The sequence below is a fragment of the Cryptotermes secundus genome, unplaced genomic scaffold (genome assembly GCF_002891405.2).
Source record: "Cryptotermes secundus unplaced genomic scaffold, Csec_1.0 scaffold1236, whole genome shotgun sequence".
Taxonomy (NCBI): Eukaryota; Metazoa; Arthropoda; class Insecta; order Blattodea; family Kalotermitidae; genus Cryptotermes; species Cryptotermes secundus.
The window spans coordinates 31,755-53,933 of record NW_019724604.1 but is presented as its reverse complement, the minus strand read 5'-3'; the positions used below and the strand labels follow the sequence as shown (position 1 = coordinate 53,933).

The 22,179-nt window shown below is 40.0% G+C and overlaps 1 protein-coding gene across 1 annotated transcript in view; it reads right to left on the bottom strand.

The window, feature by feature from the left end:
• Positions 1 to 22,179, bottom strand: part of LOC111862537 (lysine-specific demethylase 4C) — a gene marked incomplete at its 5' end in the record, with an annotated part of 116,017 nt that overhangs the window by 62,162 nt on the left and 31,676 nt on the right. Inside the window, 2 exon segments of the mRNA XM_023848023.2 lie at positions 1,342 to 2,022; positions 7,790 to 8,125. Coding sequence (XP_023703791.1) covers positions 1,342 to 2,022; positions 7,790 to 8,125 — 1,017 coding nt within the window.

Below are 22,179 nucleotides of genomic sequence, written 5' to 3'. Positions count from 1 at the left end.
ACCAGACAGACTACCTGACTGACCATCAGTTGTAACATAACTTTAACCTTCTGAGAGTTTTTGTGAGTGAAGAATCAGACAATCATCTCTACATACCGCTCATAAACTGGTATGCCAGTCATGGGTAAAATTATATTTTGCTTTATTTGGGTCCATCAACACAACTTATTTTGGTACTTAATATTTACTGAAAATCATATCCACTACATGTTTCAACCTTTACAGGTCATCTTCAGGTGGTAACAAAGTTCAGAAACCTAATGAATTGTATTGCTATTTATACCCTTTCACAGAAAATGTGGATCCACTTTTCTACGTTACGTACAATCTTTTGTGATAATGCATTGTCAAATAGCAAAATAACAGAACACAGGAGGAGATGGAGGGAAACAGAAAGATTAATTCGGAAAGTGAAGATACATGTATATTGAAAATTCCCGCATTAAAAATATTTACTATGGGATTCTGACGATGGATCTGTTTCCGTCCTCAGGTGAGGGAAAACACCTATTCTGTTGGGTCCCTTAGAAAGAGCTAGCCTCAATCACTGGACGTCCAGTGATTGAGGCTAGCTAGATCCAGTTTCCGAAACATCGTGTTTTTCTTAGTTATCTTAAAACCAGGACGATGGATAAAGTCTGAAAACCCAATATCTCTGTGTACTAAAAATACTGTTGTGCAGACTGGATGCACAAGTTAGCTGCAGCATTTCTGCGTGCCACTCTTCAAGAAACACAATCCCCCCCCCATGCATGGTTCCAAAGGCTGAGAAGACCAAAGTTGGCCATGACCCTGCAAGACTGTTTAGGAATGTACAGACCTGTATAAATGTGTGTGGAACTAGGAAGTTCATTCAGTTTTTCTTAGCAGTGCCATGCATTGCTTGCGTGTGGTGAAACAAAATATTAAAATAAACTAGAGGATGAGAAGATAAAATACAAACGAGAGCTAAAGATTTTATTTATTTTATAGCAGCAATGTGGAAATTTCTGTGGTATTATGCAGACTGGAGTTATAATTGTATGTATCTGTATATGGGATGTACTAAGCAACCCCCCCCACGTTGTCTTCATGTTTGTGTTATGTAGTTAATTCAATGTCTATAATGAATGTTCTTTCAGTTTCTCATCAGCTATTCTATTACAGATATTATGGTTGTTTATTCTGTAAGTTGTATATTCCAAATGGACAATGCAGTATGGTTAAGTAATATCAACTTACAGTCAACAAAATTTCAAAAACTACTGTATCTTGAAACCCCCAAAAAACTCTCATTCTCATGCATGTGATAGAAAATATGTAAGCTATTTTAAAAAAAAAATTTCAATCCCTGTAACTCACCTCCAGTTGGTGTTCGTACTTCAAATTGAGACCCTGGTAACACAGACTTGGAAGATTCTGTTTCTGGTAACAGAGCCAATGAAGATTCTGGTTCTGGCAGTATCTTTACTGAAGACTGAGATCCTGGTAATACAGCCACTGAAATAAATTCATGAGCCATAACTTGACCACTGACAAGTCCAAATGTCTTCACCTGATCCTTGGTAGAGGCTGGAACTTGGCTCAATCCTGGCACATAATTACCAGATTTGACATGACCTGATATTTGCCCCAAGATCTGGCCAGTGACTTGAATTGGCCCTGCAGATGTGAATGGAATCTGACCTCTGGGCCCAATATGGCCTTTAACAAGTATTGGGCCCCTTGGCTTAACTTGTCCTTTGACCAGGATCTGATGTGTGGGAAATATCTGACTCCTAATTGGTGTCTGATTAGAGGACAGGCCTTGGCCCATGATCAAGCCCTGAACACGGGGCATAATGTGGCTGGTAACCGGGGCATTCATCAAGATCTGACCAGAGACTGGACCTGGAACTGGCACCTGGGCTGCAACATGTCCCACAACCTGTCCTGCAACTTGGCTGATGAAAGGAACTGCCATAATTCGGCTCCCAATGGTACTGGTGGACTTCTGTTTCTTGCCTGGGTGCCCAGACTGCGACTTTCTCCGTCCATCACCACCTGATGAAGGAGAGGCAGCAACATCAATGAGAGCAATATATTTCATGTCATCATTATGCCCTCCAAACAACTATCAACACAAATAATAAGTTACAGAACCAAGCACATACAAATGCAATAAGTATCAGGTCGAGAAACAACTAAAATAATGGAACCCACAAACACAAAAATAACAATAAAATATGATCAACACAAAAAGTCAACAGGTTTTTATTATTTATGAGTTTCCTTACAGGCCAAAGACAACTGTAAAAGTATGAGGGAGTCAGTAAACAGGTCACATATGGATATAAAATGTAAAACACAGAATATATTGTGACATGTCGCGCTATGCAGGACACCACTCCCCCCCCCCCTCCGCGGCGGCAGTGACATGCCGAGCGGAGCCGAAGCAAGCCGAGTCCCGGCACACTGGTCGCTATGCAACGCGGGTAAACAGTGGTTGCGAGAGACAACTCCCAACAGCGTTACCAGTAACACCGGTAAACACAGCGCCAGACAACAATGGTGCCTATTACGTGGCTCTTTTCTGCACTGTCCGGAACGAGGCTAGATATGGAGCAGCGAAGAACCTAAAATAAACATTAATTTCTCAACATATACTCCACCAACATTCATACACTTTCCCCATCTCTTTACCAGTGCATCAAAACCTGTAGCACAGAAATCTGACTGTTGTCTCAGCCACTTCCACACCTCCGTTTTAACCTCTTCATGATCACCAAAATGTTTGCCACCATGGTGGATTTTTGGGGACCAAACATGTGGAAGCCGGTCACGGTAGCCGAGCAGTCTAAGGCGTGCTCGCTCGCTCAGAAGCCGGGATTGATGGTTCGAATCCCACTCAGGGCATGATGTTTGTGTGCGTTTTTCTGTGTTTGTGTCAAGAAGGAGCTGATCACCCGCCCAAGGAGTCCTACCATATGTCTTAGATCTAGAAAAACCAAAGTGAACAGAGAAGTTCATGGAGGTAGGCCTAGGCCCACTGGGGCTGTAGTGCCAAGAAAAAAAAACATGTGGAAGTCATTAGGGGCCAAGTCCATGCTGTAGGGCGAATGTTCAAGATCTTCCCACTGTAGTTCTTAAATTCTCTCCTGGGTTGCTCGGGCTGTGAGGGGTCTGGCACTGTCATGATGAAGCAGTACCCCTCTTGCCAGCTGGACTGGGTGTTTGCTACAAATTTCACCCTGAAGCTTCAACAGAACTTCACAGTATGATTCAATTTGCACCACACTTCTGAAAATGGGCCAACAGTACTCCATGAGAATCCCAAAACACAGTGAGCATAACCTTTCCAGTTGACAGTGTAACCTTAAACTTTTTTGTTGACGGTGAACTGGGATGTTTCCATTGTACTGAAGAATTGTTTGATTCGGGTTGGTAGCGATTCACCCACGATTTGTCTCCAGTAACAATCCTGTTAAGCACACTTTCTTCGTCTGCATATTGTAAGAGATGGCGCAAGGACAGACTCATTCAGTTAATTTTTTCTCGATCCTTCAGTTCTCTGGGCACCCACCATGAGGATAATTTCTCAAACTTCAAATAATCATTCATTACGCCATGTGCAGTTGCTACACTGTCTATCATTACCCTCCTGTCAGTCTAAATCAACTCTTCCACCCACTGCACAGTTGCTTCTGTCACAAATTCAACAGAGTGACCTCATCATGCATCATCTGTGACTTTCAAACATCCTTCAGAAAATTTCTTCACCCAGTGGTAAATCGCTTTATTCAACAAACACTTCCCACTGTAAACAGGAAACATTTCTTTATGAATACCCTTTGCATTAAGTCATTTTGCCCACAAGAAAGGCACAACATAATACTGCTCTTGATGGTACACCCTCAAGCATGGTCACCATTTTGAGTACTGAAACCAGCCTCTGAACATGAGCATGCATGCCTGCTACGTAAACTGTCATGAAGCTGGACTGTGCTACTACCTAGTGATATGCACAGAAAACCTGTTATATCCATTACAGCAGTTTTATTTCCATTTGTCATCTATTTACTGACTCTCTCATAAAAGCAAAATCCAGGTATATGCCCATAACTAATCAAAGACATGTACCAGCATATCTTGTATTTCTGAGATTACACATCAATACTGCCACTAGAAATCTGACTCTGTGTAATCAAACCCAGATTAGAATGAAGAACATTTACATGTGAAAGTTGCAAGAAAATGAGCTTCTAATAACCTAGAAAGTGATTTATTTTCTTGTTCACAACCACAGCACCAATTCAACATCATAATCCTAGACTATATATTGTCCCATGTTGCCTATGTAACGAGACAAGTGAATTCATGAGGGTCTCAGATTTGGCTAAGACATTTATTGGACAATTTCTGTTACACTCACAAGTACAATTATTCACAACTTCACTATCACAATTACTTGCACCGCTGATCTTGGTGAAGTCTTCTTGGTATGTCTTCATTGGATGCAAGCATGCTTCTGCTCTGGTCAGAGCTACACTAAGAAACTGACTGGTCTCGTCAAAGCTGGACTTTTATAACACACAAAAATGACAGACTACTGAACATCATGTTCAAGGCTTCTGTTTTATCCACTCGTAGTATTTGTTTCCATGGATACTGTTCCATTTCTGGGTAAACATACTTCTTGTTTGGGCGTTTCCTATGCAACGGTCTGCTGGTACTGCATTTCCACTGAAGTATACATTCTAATTGCAGCTGTTGCCTATCAATGGATGTCGTGTTCTTTTTGGCAGCACACCACATTGCTCCCTTCTTAAGGTTGATCATCCCAAACAGCTTAATGGTGTTTCCCTTTCATCTTCAAAGCGCTACATCTGCCCCCCTCCTTCAAGGGTGCTCATCCTGAGCAGCTCCATGGTATGGCGTTTGTTCATCCTGTCATATTACATTCATCCTGTCCTGTCTCTCACTTTCCATTCATGCCGGGGAGACTGGTGCTTCTACTTCTCCGGCTTCTCATGGACTAACTATGCTAGTAGTATCTTCAACAGTTAAGAGAGTTAATTATTATACATAATGTTGCGCACAGTTGCTAGGTGGTGAGCAATTTGATGGTGAACATCCAAATGCAAATTTTTCATTTCCAATGTCAATATCAATTTAATATTACTGAATCAACAGTAAATAACTGACTTAAAACCTCGTGTTCTCATTAAGTACAGGGGGATATGCAATAAATATATGAATAGTAAATTCAATACTTCAGCAACACATTTCATCTCAAACTGGTCATGATATCAAGAAGCCTGAAGAGGCAGAAGCCATCTGGCTTTTCTAGGCTGCGTAATTTCTTATCTCAAGGGCTTCAACATTTGTCAGCCATGCTGCATGTTTTTGTACGTTTAAATGTAAGGTCCAATGGGAGTGATGAAAAAAATCATGTTCTTAAACATCGTCAGTACAACAGCGTGCACAATCCTAAATAATAATTATTTAAATATAGTAAAATTGAAAGTACCTGCTTTTTCTTGTTTTCTACTTTCTGTATGTATAGTGTTCACACCTGAGCCATCCAACTGTTTCTTGCGTTGGTGGGGTACACCTCAAAGCACCCCAAAACAAAGACAAATTTCACAATTTTAGAGCCCCTGTAATTCATAACTTTCCAGAGAACGTACTGAAGAAAAGAAGCTGTTTGAAACTCCTACCACCTAAGAACCCAGTATACAGGAAATATCCTATACTACGTAGGTAGGCTGAAAAGTAATGCACACATGCTTCTAGAGCGTGAACGAAATGACCTTCAGAAGCGTGCCAGGTGGCATGTGGAAGTAACATTCCCCCTCAATACGCATGCGCAGGTTTGAGATTGTTGCATTCATCCAGTGTATTTCGAGAAGCGGAAGTATGGAGACATGTTCTAGTGCTATGTCAATGCAAGTTAAACAGCGTGCTGTTATCAAATTTTTAACTGCTGAAAAAGTGACTCCTACTGAGATTCACTGTCATTTAAAGGCTGTTTATGGTGACGATACTGTTGATAGGTCCACTGTAATTCGATGGGTAATAAAATTTCGTGGTTGCGAGCCTGGAAAAGCCATAATTGTTGATGAAACACGCAGCGGACGTCCGATCACTGCCACAGACGATAATCATCGCAAACTCGTCGAAGATTTGATTCAAAATGACCAGTGAATCACTCAAAAGCATATAACCATATTGGAATATCCAAGGAACATGTCGGCTTCATTACTGAACAATTGGGATACCGTAAAATCTGTGCATGATGGGTACCACGCCATCTCACAAACGAGAACAAACAGCGTCGATTGGAATGCTGCGAACAACTTTTGCAGCACTACCGTGATGAAGGAGACGACTTTCTTTCGAATATTGTGACGAGGGACGAGTCACAGGTCCATCGTTACAACCCGGAAGAGAAAAGACAGAGCACTGAATATCAACATCCGTCTTCTCCTCAGGCAAAAAAGTTCAAAACACAACCACCCGCCAAAAAACTTCTTTTGACTGTGTTTTGGGATGCTCACCGAGTTTATGTGACCGATATTCTGGAACGAGGGGCAACGGTAAATTCTTCTCAGTACATACAGACTCTAAAACACCTCCGGTGTCGAGTTTGTTGTGTTAGAGGCAGCCTGGCACCAATAATCTTGCAACATGACAACGCTCGTCCACACACCTCGCGCACAACTGAAGAGGCTCTGCAAAACCTGAAGTTTGAACCGATTCCACACCCTCCTTATTCCCCCGATCTTGCACCCTGCAATTTTTATTTTTTTCCTCTACTCAAGAGAGACCTCAAGGGTAATCATTACACCTCGGACGATGAGGTGAAGGCAGCTGTCAAGTCCTGGATTTGAGAAAAGTCGGAAGAATTTTTCAGTGACGGAATCAAAAAACTTGTTACACTTTGGGAGAAATGTGTTAGCGTTAATGGTGACTATGTTGAAAAATAAATATATGCTTTTGAAACTTAAGAATTGTACTTTAATGTACTTTTTGCCCGATCTTGCTATTTGTTTTTGTTCGCGCTCTACAAGCATGTGTGCATTACTTTTCAGCCTACCCACGTACATGCCAGAGTTACAATGGCGCTGTTTCACTGACAATAATTAAAGAATATAGCTGTAAAGCTAGGATTTCCTGTGTAATGATAAAAATACATCCTCTCAGAGCTTAGCTCTTTGCAACAGAGTAGAATATTGCAAAGGCTGTCATCTGGACTCTTCATGTGTTTGTTTTATGGCACGTAGCTGCAAGTCACATAACAAGAATGAATGAGTCTATAATGCAGAACCATCTTCTGAAGAAGTGGGCATCTTATTTTTAGAGTAAGCATCAAAAAATTAAAACAAAACACAGCAAAAAATATGAAGTATAACTTTCTTTGTTTACTACGTTCTTTCCTCATAAAAACAAAGTTAATTTAACTTCTTTATTAGGAAAACTGCATTAGTTACAGCATTTTAATAATATGCTTAAAATTATTTAAATGCTCCCCAGCAATGAGCATTTAAACCCTGATCAGGTCCACCCTTCAGACTATTTAAATACCATGGCATTTAGAAGTAAAAAGCAAATTCCTTTATTTCAAAACCACAGTACTTATCCTCTTACACAAACTTGGCATAAATTTTGCCCACATGATATACTCGTATATATGAACATATGCCAGTCATTCTGAGTTCATTTCTCTATTCCTAAAAATGTTTCAGAAAGTTTTCCAATGTGGTCATATAAATTCATCAAATTCTCACCAAAAACAAGAAACATGTATTCAAGGTAATATAATACCTACCTGACCTCTTCTTTGCGTCATCCAAGACCCTGTCATCTCCTAAGGTCTTCTCATCTGTTTCACTGTTGTCCGCTTCATTTCGCTGCTTCACACTCTTAACTCGCTTGATTTTGAGTTTTCTAATGCCTGGACTGTTATCAGTGCTGCTATCTGGAATGCTGCTCATCTCTGTCTCTGGGTATGAAATTATGGAATCTGAACTCATATTGATGACTTCCACCCTGGGCCGCTTCTTACGAGGCTTGTTCTGTTCTGAACCATCAGAGTTTGATGGGCGCTTACGTTTCCTTGCATGTTTCTTACGTAACTCACTGTAGACTGTGGCCTCATTCATATCTGCAACAAACATAGCTCATCTAATCATTCTGTAAAAATTCTAGTATCCATGTTTATGCATGAAATCACCAAACAAGGAAAGGACACATCATATTTAACCACCAGTTAGAGCGCACAATTTTTTTATCCTTACCTACTTTAGGACAGAATACCCTTTTATACACCATAAAAAAACATCCTGTTCAACCATTTTCTCAAGACAAAGGAAAAGTTTAAAATGAATTATCAGAAAACAAATTTGTTTCTATACAAAGATATTTCTTTATAGCTGATTTGAGATTCCTTTTACTTTTCAGTAACCCCAAGAAATCCACAATATCTGAACGTGATAGCAGTCCATCACCACAAGATCACTCAGTTAAATCAGGCAAACAAGTGACTGGAAATTAATCTGAGAATGACAATTTTAGCACATTCAAAGAAATAAGGGGACAATCTTATGATTCTGAAGAGTTGGTGGCCTTATTCTAGCTCAGAAGTTATGGCATCAGTATTGAAAAAATACAACACTCAGCCAGGTGGACTTTGCACACATCACTGTACTAGTTCAATGCATGGTGTCTAATGGTTCAAGAACCACCACAGGACCATTCTTTTTGATGACGTATACAACCTCCATAAAATTACAGTAGTCGTTGTCCACTGTGCATTTGGGGTGTGTTATACACATCTTCACAAATTATGTTATCCATAACTGAAGTATCGATTTTTATCCAACCTCCTATACTTCCTTTAACATAAACTTACATTTCACTAATACTCAAATGACTTCAATGAACTTGAAGTTTCAAGTAGTATTCCCCCTTTACAGACCACTGTTCAACAAACATTACTTTGTAGATGTCAACTGTACAGGCACTGAACCATTCAATAAAATTAACGAAACAATATGGTTCAAATCAATATCCAACACCATGTAAAAAGTCAAAAGCTTTTTTGGGTTGGATGTAACAAACAAGCTTCTTATTGTAAGGGGTTGTTATGTTAATTCCCAATCATAAAAATGGAGCGCACACCTTGATATCTGTCAGTAAATCCTTATTCAACATATTTGCAAATAACCTCTTTTCCTGGAGCTTACTGCTCCACTGCCATCTTGAAGAAATGTCATTCTGTGATAGCAATAACAAATCAGAGTATTTCCAGCACCTCATATAATCTGGTTATGTTCGATTTCTAATGTGTTAAGCAATAGGTCTGCCGATTATACTAGTAATATGAATCTCCAGAGCCTGGCTAGCTAGGAGAGTAAGCTCAGAGATGGCTGTACTGTATCCTCCTTAACACTTTGCCATCCATAATTTCCTTCTGCCATTTAGTGAGAGAAGTATTAATCCATGTTTTCTTTAAGAGCATTTAATACATTAACACAGTACCTACATTTTCCATACCAGCATAAGAATTTCAAGGAATGCTGAAAAACAAAGTCCAGTAACTTCCTATTCATGACATAATGATCTTATCATTAGTTTATTACATAGCTTCCTACATGATTAAGACAGTGTTTAATAACATTATTAATATAGAAATACAATAAAGAGCACAGAATGGTGCTTAAAGAAATTAACAAAATTTACTTTCCAGTTGTCAAGTTGACTCTGCACTGATTGCCAGTGCAACAAAGCCCACAATGGAAAGAACAATCTTGATAACCTCCAATCACAGAACTCCATCCCCCCACAATTACTGCACTTTAAAGGACAAAAATATGTTAATAAATGTGGACTGTTCTTCATGATAGTCACAATCTGACAACTTAGATGCATGGGTGTGTATTATCTTGTCCATTTTCACTCCAAACTGAGTGAGTTAATATCAACAGTACTACTGACAAAATTACCCCCTTTTTGTACACCCCATTACCACATAAATACACAAAATGTGACCAAAAATTGGGGTGTAAGGCTTATTCATGGCTTGTAATGCTATTCATTGCAAGTTCCATCCTAACTTTCACAACTTCTCTCTTTATTTTGTACACACATGCCCAGCTGTAAGTATGAATGATGTTAATCTGTGTTGTACTGTGCACTGCTCATGTATTCTGGAAAACTATATATCTGAAGCACTGAAGGCACGCTTTTACAATCTTTTGCAGCTGGTGTAGAACTCAAGAGTAATTCAAGAGGCAGAAGAACTCAGAAATTGCTGTGTTGGTAAAATGTACAATAAGAAGAGTTGTATAACAGAGTGGCTGAAGAAAACATAATTATTATTCCACAGTAGTAGTAGTAGCAGCAGTTATAGGGCTCTTATGGCCAGAAAGAAAATATCCAGATATAATCCTACAAATACTTGTATATACATGTGAAATGGATATCTGAGGTGGAACATAACCTGTGAAATGCCAGTTAAAGATCCTAACACTTGTGAAACGACATTTCAGGCCACTATTCTGTACATTTAGGCTTAATATGTATACAGCAAAACCATATACAGTAAAACCTTGATTTTACACTTTTTAGGGAGCTGCCTCAAGTAAATGCAAAATGTAGAAAAATTTTAAATTAGGGAAATGTGAATGATGTAACTTAAAAAAAATTGTTTTCTTTATGCAATAACACTGAAAGATAATTTAAAAAATACATGTTTGAACACCTAACAATATAAATGTTGATGCAAATATGGTTCTTGGTTTACTTTATGAAGCTTAATTAACTGCTCTTATTATGTAGCAACAAGATGAAATGGTGAGTATAACTGTTGAATGGAAAACATCTGGTGGGAAACTGTCAATCTATTTCAGCGTACTATCCCACCATTCACCTGGATAGACCGGGAAATATAGTACGTACCTAGTTATACTATTTCTTTAACCATTCAATAAGTGTCTTGTTTCTTTCTTTCTTGAACTCTCACCCTGTATAATGCATTTTCAGCTTGCTGCACATTACAATAATACTATTTGTGGCATCTAATTGAAGCACATACAATCTGGATGCTTCCAGTTCTTTCAGTGCATCAAGAATGCTGCTTTGTTCCACAAACTTTTCTTATTCTGGTTCTTCTTTCAGCTTAGACAAGTGGTGCTCCAATTCAGGTTGATACTCTGGATTCCACAAACCTCAAGAGCACTGTCACTTGTTTTGTAGTCCTCAAACTGCACTCCAAGGTGTTGCAAACTGTGCCAGACATCTTCTTCATCTTCAGTGTGTGTCACTGTACTGTCATCACTGCCACTGAGGTGAACAACTGAGAAACCACACTTCACAAAGCAATTCTTGACTGCAGTGGGTGTTCCCAAACTCCAGCTTCCACTGTGAAGCACTCTGCGGACAACACCTCCCGCTTCATCTCTGTAGCACCCTGGAGCACTCCCCCATTTATCATGACTATAGCCTTTTGAATCAACTGCTTTCTGTAATGGAACTTGAATGTACTGATGAATCCCAACTGTGATTTTGCCAAGAAATGTGGTATCCTTTGAGAGGGCAGCATACCGATCAATAATAATCAAGATTTTGCCATTTTTGGCGCCCAGTATTGTATAAGGTTGTGTGAGATAATATTCAAATATTTTGGTGGTCATCCAACAATTTGTATTAGTTTCATATTTTGTAGATAGTCTCCGGACATTCTTGAAGCAATGTGGTCTTCTAAATTTTCCTGTTTATCACTAACACCAGCATTACATGTGAGGAGTACAGCAACCCACTGTTTAGATTTTATACAATGCAGCAAAAATCTCCTAAAAAGTGAAGGTTTTGCTACTTTCTAGATTAAAAAATGGAAGGTCTCATCAGTGTTTATTACAAAGGTCAAAACCTCCCATTTTTTAAAATAGCTGGTACTTTTTCCAGTCTTCTACAGTTTCTGAATCAACACTCCTGACCTCACCTGATACAAGTTCTGTAAACAATGCTGTGTCTCCTCTTAAATGTGTCAATCCATCCACTGGAAGCCAAAAAGTTGGCTATTCCCAAATAAGCAGCAATGTGTAAGGCCTTCTTCTTGAGGTAGGTGCCATCTGAAGAATCGTTTTTCTCATGTGCTTTGCTTGAACCATGCAGAAAGTGCAGACTCCAGTTTATCGAATGGCTAACATTTTACTGATATCTGCTGCTTCGAGAAATTTGCACAGTGGAGAGAGGTAACTTCTTTTAATATCCTTAAGGTTCTTCACAGTAATGTTTAGCAAGGAAAGTCTGAAGTGTGGTACCAGTTCAACGTGTTTGCTAGTACATGAATCAAGCCGTGCTAAAACATTTTCTCATTTATTGTAAAGGATTTCCATTTTCATTTATTATCCATACTGCACCCTTTTGTGAAATTCGCCTTAACTGACAAAAAAATTTTGTGTCTAGGAAGTGGTCACATGGGTGCTGAAAAGATTTAAAAATTGAACCTGGGTGCATTTGTTTTTAATGCTTCATTTACAAAAATACATTCGCTGTATTTCAATGGTCACTTTTCATACCACTTATCAGACAAGGGGACAAACCAACTGCTCCTCCCACTGAATTAAAGTTATACTAAGTCAAAACAGGGCCAGTCACAGTACCCAAGCAGTCTAAGGCATGCACTGTCTTCGCTCGCTTGGAAGCCGGGATCATGGGTTTGAATCCAACTCAGAGCATGGATGTTGAGAGAGAGAGTGTGTGTGTGCACTCATTTTTCTGTGTTTGCGTACAGGTAGAGGCCTTGAGACAAGCTGATCACCCTGCCAAGGAGTCCTACCAAATGTTTATGATATGGTAAACAGAAGTGAAACAGAGTTTCATGGAAGTAAGCCAAGGCCGAAATTGGGGCTGTAGTGCCAAAGAAAAAACAAAGTCACAATAGGATCAAAGCTGGCCTAGATCATGAAATCCTTGGACTGTGGTGGTAGAAAAAACTCCTCATGCACAGCAGGCCTCAGCAAAGTCACACGGTGCATGCAAATCACTTGCAGCTGTGCATCACCCAATTGGCAGTATGTAATTTTAGACTGATGCATTTGTGACTGCTAAGAGGGAAGGAAATCCATTGCCTGGAATAAGAAAATCTGAGAATTAAACTACAAAACGTATAACTGGCTAAATTTTCGTAGTCACAAACAGAAAAATTAAGTGTAAATTCTAGGAAAATGTGAAGTCATGGCTATGTAAAATCGGTTACATTTAACATTAATGTTATATATGAGGGTTGGAACTTTAATAGTGGCAACACTGCTGTAGAGTCGCCATGCAACGGAACCAAATAATGTCACTTATACCACACGTTAGTTACATACATACCTTACCTCAGAGCAAATGGACTCTCACTTCCCACATCACGCGCATGCGCAGTGACGAGAAGAACAGAGCCTCATGTTAGCTGATGGTCTAATGTAGTGTTGCCACGATGTTTTAGAAACAGGAACAATGGAACTGGATAAAGACTGAATGTGCCAGAAGCTGTAGAGCATGACAGTGTCATCAAGGTCTTCAAGAGGCTTGCAGGGAATCTGTACTGCCTTACAGAACAGTGGCAAGGTGGATAAAAGCCTTCAATGAGGGACACCAAAATGTGACAGACATGCATCGGCCAGGTCGTCCCAGTGTCAGTGAAGAAGTGTATATGCTCTTTCCACGTTACTGGACAGTGATCAACGCCATACGATTCGTGAGCTAGCCCAAGAGACAGGATTAGCACATACGACTGTGCTTCACTTCCTGGAGGAACGCCTGGGCAGGAGAAAAAATGCATCACAATGGGTTTCGCATGATTTGACAGAAATGCAGAAATGGCTACGATACGACACTGCTTGTAACCAATTGGAGCGCTATGAACGCAAAGTAGAGGCTTTCTTATGCTGTATCATTATGCTGGATGAGACATGGGCCAAATCGTACGAGCCACAAATTAAATGCCAATCGAACGAATGGCGTCATTACGGGTCAGCACAAAAATCAAAAGTTTGTCAGAACCCCAGCAATGTGAAAGTTATGGTGATTCTCGTATACGACTGTGATGGTGTTATCCTAACACATACCGTTCCCCGACAGCAGACTGTCAATGCGCAGTATTACTGTTCACTTTTGGAACACAACCTGCGACCAGCTTTGAGAAAGAAGCGGCGACACTTTCTGCAGAACCCACCCATTATTTTGCAGGACAGTGCCAGCCGCATGCAGCGCAAGCTGTGGCTGATTTGTTTGATTGATGTGGCTGGGAAGTGCTGTACCATCCACCATACTCCCCGGACTTTAGCACTTGTGACTTTGACTTTATTCCTAAGATGAAGGTACCACTTCGTGGCATTTGCTTCAGAACTGTTCCAGAGATTCTTCAGGCAGTAGACCGCTCCATTTGAACTACCAACACAACAGGCGCTGCTAAAGGTATCCTACGACTTCCACATCGCTGGCAACGGGTTGTACACAATTCTAGTGACTACACTGAAGGACAGTAAGACTTTGAAACATGCATCTATTTTGTATCAGTTGTAAATAAATAGTTGCCAGTATTAAGGTTCCAGTCCTCATAAATTTGACTGGGACCATGCAAAATATCAGTAAATTCACAAGAAATGTAAAATCCAGGACAGTAAAATCAAAATATCACTCAATTTCTTTTTCCAGATTGTTGCAGTCTTATTATTTTCTTACCATTTCAATGGTATTAATTCCAACAAAATAAGTGCTACTTCATTTAAATTTCCCTGGTTTTAAGCCAAAATTTTTATTCTGTGACTGGTCAACTTTTCCTTTCAACAAGTAGCTAATCTCATGAGTTAGTCAGCATATTCCACACATTATTTTGGCATTTGTATCCCTAACTGTTTTCAAGTTCCTGTTATTGTTTTGTGATTTAGCTGAGTCTGCTGCATGCACTAAAGTAGTAGTTTCACTGAAATCTGACTGTTTGATAAGGCACTACTGGAAGAGAAAAAGAAAGAACCATGTACTTAAACAAAAATTCAACATACTACAAGGCACTGACAAACATATGGGCACTCATACTTCCCAACTGAGTGATTACCTAAACCTAAAGGCAACAATGGCATAAGGAACCAAGACCTAAAAAAAGCAATCACATCTGGGAAGGTGAAGAACACTCAGCGAGACCTTCAGGCAGAACGTAGAGCTGGAGACTGCAAAGCAAACAGTCAGGACTTCCATCAGGCTGTGGAAAACGAACACCAGGACAATGTGGAGGGCTTGGCCCCCTGCGTAACAAAGAGACCACTAACAACAGATTAAGCGCCATGGATGTAGAAACACTGACCACTCTCAGAACTTTTGGACTCACCTATCTGTGAAGAAGGACGATGGTGATACACCTGAACCAACTGGCACCTTATCAGGGAGCCATTTGGGACAAGCAACCTTAACCTTTAACCTTTATGAGTCAAAAGACACCGTATGGGGACCTTTAAAGTAATGCCGAGTGGCCAAAAGACACCGTATGGTGACTCGCAGTCCACGCGTGCGCACAGTGTTTTAAAATCTAATTTTAAGATAGAAATTCTTGTTCTACTTATATTATTTTTGGACACCAGCTTTATAAGTAGACTGTCTTCCCTCCTGCATCATATAACTGAATGTTGCATCTAACTGAATGCAGAGTCCGATGTTGCAATTCATGCACTTTGTCCGTATGTAACTCTGTTTTCCATGTGAAGCGCACACACGCAACATCTGTCTCGTATTAGCAGGAAGTAGGCCAGTGATGTCAAGTGGCCTCCTCTAATCTTAATGCTTATAAAACATGGCAATTTCAACTATGTACCATGGCCCCATTTCGCATGGAAGAAGCCGAAATTGAGAGGCTGCTCATAAATCACACCATTCAGAATGCGGTACAGATGATTCTGAAGGGTCGAGGAAGCAAGGGGGCATTGCAGAGATATTCCAAGAACAGTATCTCTGTGTGGTTAGTCCAAGACATAAACAGGCAGAGTTTCATAAGGACAAAGTACGATAAGACTTTGCCCACACTCGTGTATACAGAAATGTTCCGACGTGACTAGAGAATGTGCAGTACAAACATAAACTTCCTCTCCTTTTGCCAGATAAGACATAGTAAGACAGTGCGTCAGCAGCATGCATTTATACTGCAGAAACGTTTTGTGCAGAAGTTTTATGCATTTTTGTGGACAGACACTCAAAATTGGGGAAAAAAAAAAAATTTGGAATCAATGTAACAATTTTTACAGATTCTAAAATCTGTAAATTACAATATCTGATTCTATATTCTTTCTAGATAAAAGCAGCATTTATTTCGTTGGTTTATCACAAAAATTGTAGAAATCACGGCATTTTTAGTAAGATGCTTACAATTTTTAATACTCTACAATGGCGGACATTTAAATTAACTCTGGCCTGCTATGATTACGGGAATTTAAATGGCCCGTCTCTTAGAGGTTAATGAGGGAGTAGAGGGAGCAGTTGGAGAGTAATCACTATGACAACCAAGCCACAGGGAAGAGAGGTGAGATTGATCACAAATGTTATAAGCACATCCCTTGCAAAAGAAATGGTGGTACCAAATAGACTTAAGAAGGGAGTGCTGTAGCTTGTAGACCCATTACTGGGTAACTACATTAAAACAAACAATGAAACAACATCTGTTGCTATGCAACAGATTCTTAATAAGCAAGTATATATAGCCATTACACGGTAATGCCTTCACAAACAAATGTTCCCATGGAAATGACTGGAGTGCAATTATAAATGTTGTTTTCTATGTGGTCCATGCCAAGGGGTTATCAATGGGATCAGTTTAGAAATTAGTTGTAAGGGAGTCTGTGAAGAGAAGACTTAGTCGGTGCAGTTGGAAGCTGAAGAATTTCCATTGCTATGATCTGTTACCAGGGAAGAACTAGTGATAGTAGACTGAAAAGACTTAGCATGTGCTGTAGTGATTTGTAAAAAACAAACAAATTCCGTGGCCTGACCGAGCGACTGCCGCTTGTCGGCAAAGTTAGTGCCAAACTTTGCGGACAGAGGGTGTCACATGGTCAGCACAATGGATCCCCATGGCCATTAATCTCGGTTTTTTAGACCAAAGCAGTGATTTGTAAAGTGTGGAAATAAGCAGCAGTGTTACAGTTATCTGTAGTTACATCTTGTAAGTGGTCAACAAATTCAATCTCCAATCCAAACCCTGTCTACAGTCACCCATAATCATGACAATATGTATACAGAGTAGGGAAAATGGGTCCACAGTGAGAAATTAACAATGTACAAGGCCTGACAATAAAGTTCGCGAACTCGCCGTGTGCTTGCAGTGGCAGCAATGGTCAGAAACCTTGGTGGTGTTTGATGATGCTGGTATATCAACATTTAACAGCTGTATTGTTCTTGATCTATGACAGTCTCTTTCTGAGTGGCATCTATGATTGTCTGAGTGTGCTTTGGTGTGCTCTCGCAAGAATGTCAAACCGAAATTAAATTTCTTATTAAGCCTGGTAAGCGAAATCAGAGAGATGTTAGTGTAAGCTTAAGGGGATAATGTTATGAAGAAAACAGCAGTTTACAAGTGGATGAAACGTTTTTCTGAGGGAAGAGAAAGTGTCACTGACAAAGAGAGATCAGGCCAGCCAGCAACAAGGAGAACTGAAGAAAACATTGCAAAAGTTCATCAAACTCTGCATGAAAATCATCGGCTGACTGTCAGGAGCATAGCAGAGCAAGAAAACACTGACAGAGAAACAGTTAGGAAAATCTTAATTGCAGATCTCGACACAAAGTTGTGCGCAAAAATGGTCCCAAAGGACCTACTCACATGGCACTGTGAGGGAGTTTTTAGCTAGTAAACAAATAACTATGCTGGAAAACTCTACTTATTCACCGGATCTAGCCCCCAATGACTTTTTTCTGTTCCCAAAGATAAAGGAAATATTGAAAGGAAGGAATTTTGATGGCAATGATAACATCAGGAGTAATAAGATAGCAGCTCTGAAGGCCGCTCCACAAAATGAGTTCCAAAATTGCTTTGAAGGGTGGACTAGGCACTGGCATTGGTGCATAGCTTCCTAAGGGGAGTACTTTGAAGGCAACCATAGTGAGATTCTGCAATGGGTTCAGTGGTGATGTCGTGGTGAATTCATGAACTAATAAACAGAATGTCAGTTGGCGAAAGTCTTTCTTGATGACTGCAGAAAAAACACGTGTGTTTATATGCCTTCATCTGTTTTGAGGTAAGTAAGTATATTTCTTGATCTGAACTTTTTCTTCTGCTTTCAAAGTCAATGATAATACCTTGATGTTTCTCATAGTAATGGAATGTAGCATTACTGAGCTTCTGAATTAACATTATGATTACTTGCATTCCATTGTTTTGAGGTTATCAGACAGATATTTCCCATCTAAAGTGTTACCATGTAAGGTACAGTAGAACATGTAAATATGGGTCAGAGAGAGACACTAAAATATGACATGTCTAACTGTGCCCAACTCCAGATGAAGTCAATATAACCATCTGCTTTTCATTATTTCACTGATTGCCCACAACAATTAGGTACTCAAACGGAAATTAACGAGATCTTGAAAACGGTAATAAAATTTCCTGTTTTGAAGTCATGGGTAGAAACAGGAAGAGAAAAACTGCCACGGCCTAATTATCTGACAAAGACAAGGAAGAGTCTGTGAAGTTAGTGGTGCAGGATGGATGGAGTGTCAGGCACAGAGCGCTAGAGAAGGGACTGTTATTCCAAACAACAGCAAGGTAAGATAAGTTCTTACACAAAAAGTTCCAGATATTCCTGAAATAATTGGCATTGCTCCTAGTTAACCACTGAAAAAGTGGCCTCCATAGTCTAGAGGTAACATTCCCACCTCATGACTCGTAGTACGCGGGTTCAAATACCCGGCGGAGGTCGTCAAATTTTTAAGGGCGGAAAATTCAGGGAACAAGTCCTCCGGGAGGGACTTTAAGCCGTGGGTCCCGTGTCGTAGCTTTACAGCACGTAAAAGAACCTCATATCTCCAAAGGAGGTCACTGAGCCAAATTGCAGAAGTTTCCCGCCCAGCAGCATTCTCTAATACCTCTGGTAGATGGGGGAAGCATTATAGATACCTCTCAGCTAGTAGAGCCGGTCTCGCTGGCTGGGCAGGACTGATGGTAAGCACCAGTACCGGTAGGATATAGAGACTGGTAGAAATCATAGAGGGAAGCACAATGGACCAATACAGGTCTAAGTGCATGGGGAAACCCACCCTCTCCAATAACTAACTAACTAACCACTGAAATCACTGGCTTCACATTCTGCTGTCTGAGACAACAACCACATTATCACCAGAGCTCATTTACGTAAAAGCAACTGAAAGGGCATCACAGTTACATTTACAAGCCCAAAGCAATTCACAAGCTATGCTAAAGCAGGGCCCATAAAAATAACAAGGCATGAAGAGCAAAAGGAAGGACAATGATCACTGGTGATATGCCTGAGTGAGATAAAATTGAAAGTCTGCAGTGGAATTGTTATAGAAGGAAACCTCTACCTTAAAAACTTGCTGTGGGGAGGAGAAACAAATAGTTCATCACACTGGCAAAATTAAAGAAACAATTTCTAAAACAAACCTCAAAGTCAGTTTTCTTTGTAACACAAAGAATACAGACATGTTTGTCTTCCTTGACGACAATGACGATGATGAAGCTCTGATGGAGTTGTCTGATACTGTAATGTCCCCACCAAAACCAATTTCACTTCATCACACTGCATGGCAGAACCATTCCTACACCTTTTGTATCAATTTTGAGGGTAAGTATGTACACTGAACGTATTTTCTATTCTACCTCATAATTTTAATTTCGTATTTGAAAATAAATACTTTACTCTAATTTAACTACAGTTTTCACATTCTTTTGTAATTATTCTTATTATGTCTGACTGTAGCTCACAATACGTCTCAGAGTGCCCCAGTATGGGGTGCAGACTCAGATAATTTTCCATAACTTCATTTTTATTTCTCCCTCTTTCTTTTATTGTCTCACTTGAATTTTTAGTATGCTGAAACTGTACTTAAATCATGTATAAAGGAGTTCTCACAGTTTCTCCAATTAAAATGCTATAAATGAAAAAAGTGGATTCCTCTCCAAGTTCCCTTTCTCAGATTCGGGTATGCGGACTTCATTTTCCCAGACCACAGATCATAACCACAAACCAAAAAGACAAAGGATAAAAAGATCAAGGCTAAACTTACTTCATAAAAATTGTTTGTGTCATAGACCGGAGACATCCTAATAAAGAATAATTAGAACTAGAAGATCACCCAGCAACCATAACAGTATAAACACCAAGACTAGTACAGCACAAGAAAAATAATAAACCTAATTCAAAACAAATAAAACCTCTAAAATAAGGAACCAATACCCAAATACCCAGATCTATAAAACCAATAGCTTGGGGAGCAAATCTGCAAGTACACGCAATGAAAATAGTTGCAAAGTCACAGCTGGCTAGGAATCATTTATGATGACAAAAGTGTAGAAAACATTCCCTCAATTTACAGGAACTCTTCCATAAGTGAAGTGTAAAGAAACTGACAAAGCCAATGCTCCTTCACTCTATATTAAAGTTCTCATTACATGTCACTTATTCTACAGCTGTTTGCTGTACTTTGTGATTATCATTTTATAAAAAAACTTTGCTTTGTTATACATGGTGGTTCAAATATGACCGGGACTGATTTTTTTTAAAAAAAAACATAACTGCCAAACACTTACTTGCACATGTCAGTCTTCAACATACTCCCCTCCGGAGTCAACACATTTTTTCCAACTTTCTGGAAGCATCCTGATGCCCTTTTCAAAAAAGGCTTGTGGTTGACGGTGTATCCACTCCCAAACAGTCTGGATGATGGCAGCGTTGTCCTCAAACCACATGCCTTGCAAGTCTGATTTGAGCCTTCCAAACAGGTAGAAATCACTTGGGGCCAAATCAGGACTGTCCCGCGGATGTGTCAGAAGGTTCCATTTCAATTTCCAGAGGGTTTCCATTGTTGTTTTGGCCGTATGGGGGCATGCATTGTCTTGAAGGAAGGCTAACCGCTTTCCACGAGTCTTCTGCTTGGATCAGATCTTTTCCTTCATGTCTGTTGCCAGGAGGTCTGAGTAATAAGCTGCATTGACTGTTCTGGCATCTGTCAGAAAGTCTACATGGATAACCCCCTGCCAGTCCCAGAAGAGCGTTGCCATCACTTTTCCTGCCCAACGGCTCCTCCGCGCTCTCTTGGGTTTGGGAGAACTGGTATGCCGCCACTCGCGTGATGACTGCTGGGACTTGGGAATGAAGTAGTGCACCCACATTTCATCGGTGGTCACCATAGACTTCAAAAATGCATCACCATCATCTTCAAACTGCTGTAGGAGACGACTGGCAGCTTGCATGCGCACCATTTTGTTCATGTCCGTCAAAGTGCATGGTACCCACAGTGCAATCACCTTGCGATAGTGCAGGTGGTATTTCATGATGTCTTCTACACTACCAACACTGATGGACAGCACTGCTCCAAGTTCCTTGATAGTGATGCGCCTATTTTCACGAATAAGCGTGTCTGCACGATCAATGTTTGGCTCAGTGACGGATGTTCACGGCCGACAATCATGCGGTTCATTCTCCACGTGCTCTCTGCCCTCTCTGAAGCACTTACACCACTCAAACACACAGGTCCATGAGAGACACTCTTCCCCATACTGTTGTTGGAGTCTGTGGTGAATTTCAGCAGACGGGACGTTTTCTCCAAGAAATTTGATCACAATGCATTGTGGTTCCATGCTCCGTGGTACCTTCTGTTCACTCATCACTCTAGGAACTCCCAGACAANCAACAACTGCAACTACTACTACTACTACTACTACTAATAATAATAATAATAATAATAATAATAATAATAAAACAAGCAAAAGAAAACTTGCATACTTATATACTTGCATATATATAGATATCAGTACCATCGGATAGGAATGTAGTACAAAAAGAAGCAGAGAAGAAATTAAAATACTGTAACATGTTCCGTTACTGAAGACGCCGTAGAGATCGTTAATTGGTTTATTGAACAATCTACAAGTAACGGCTACAATTAATTATTACACAGTTGCGGGGTTTCACACTTTATAACCCTAATCGCATTAATCTGTTAACACCG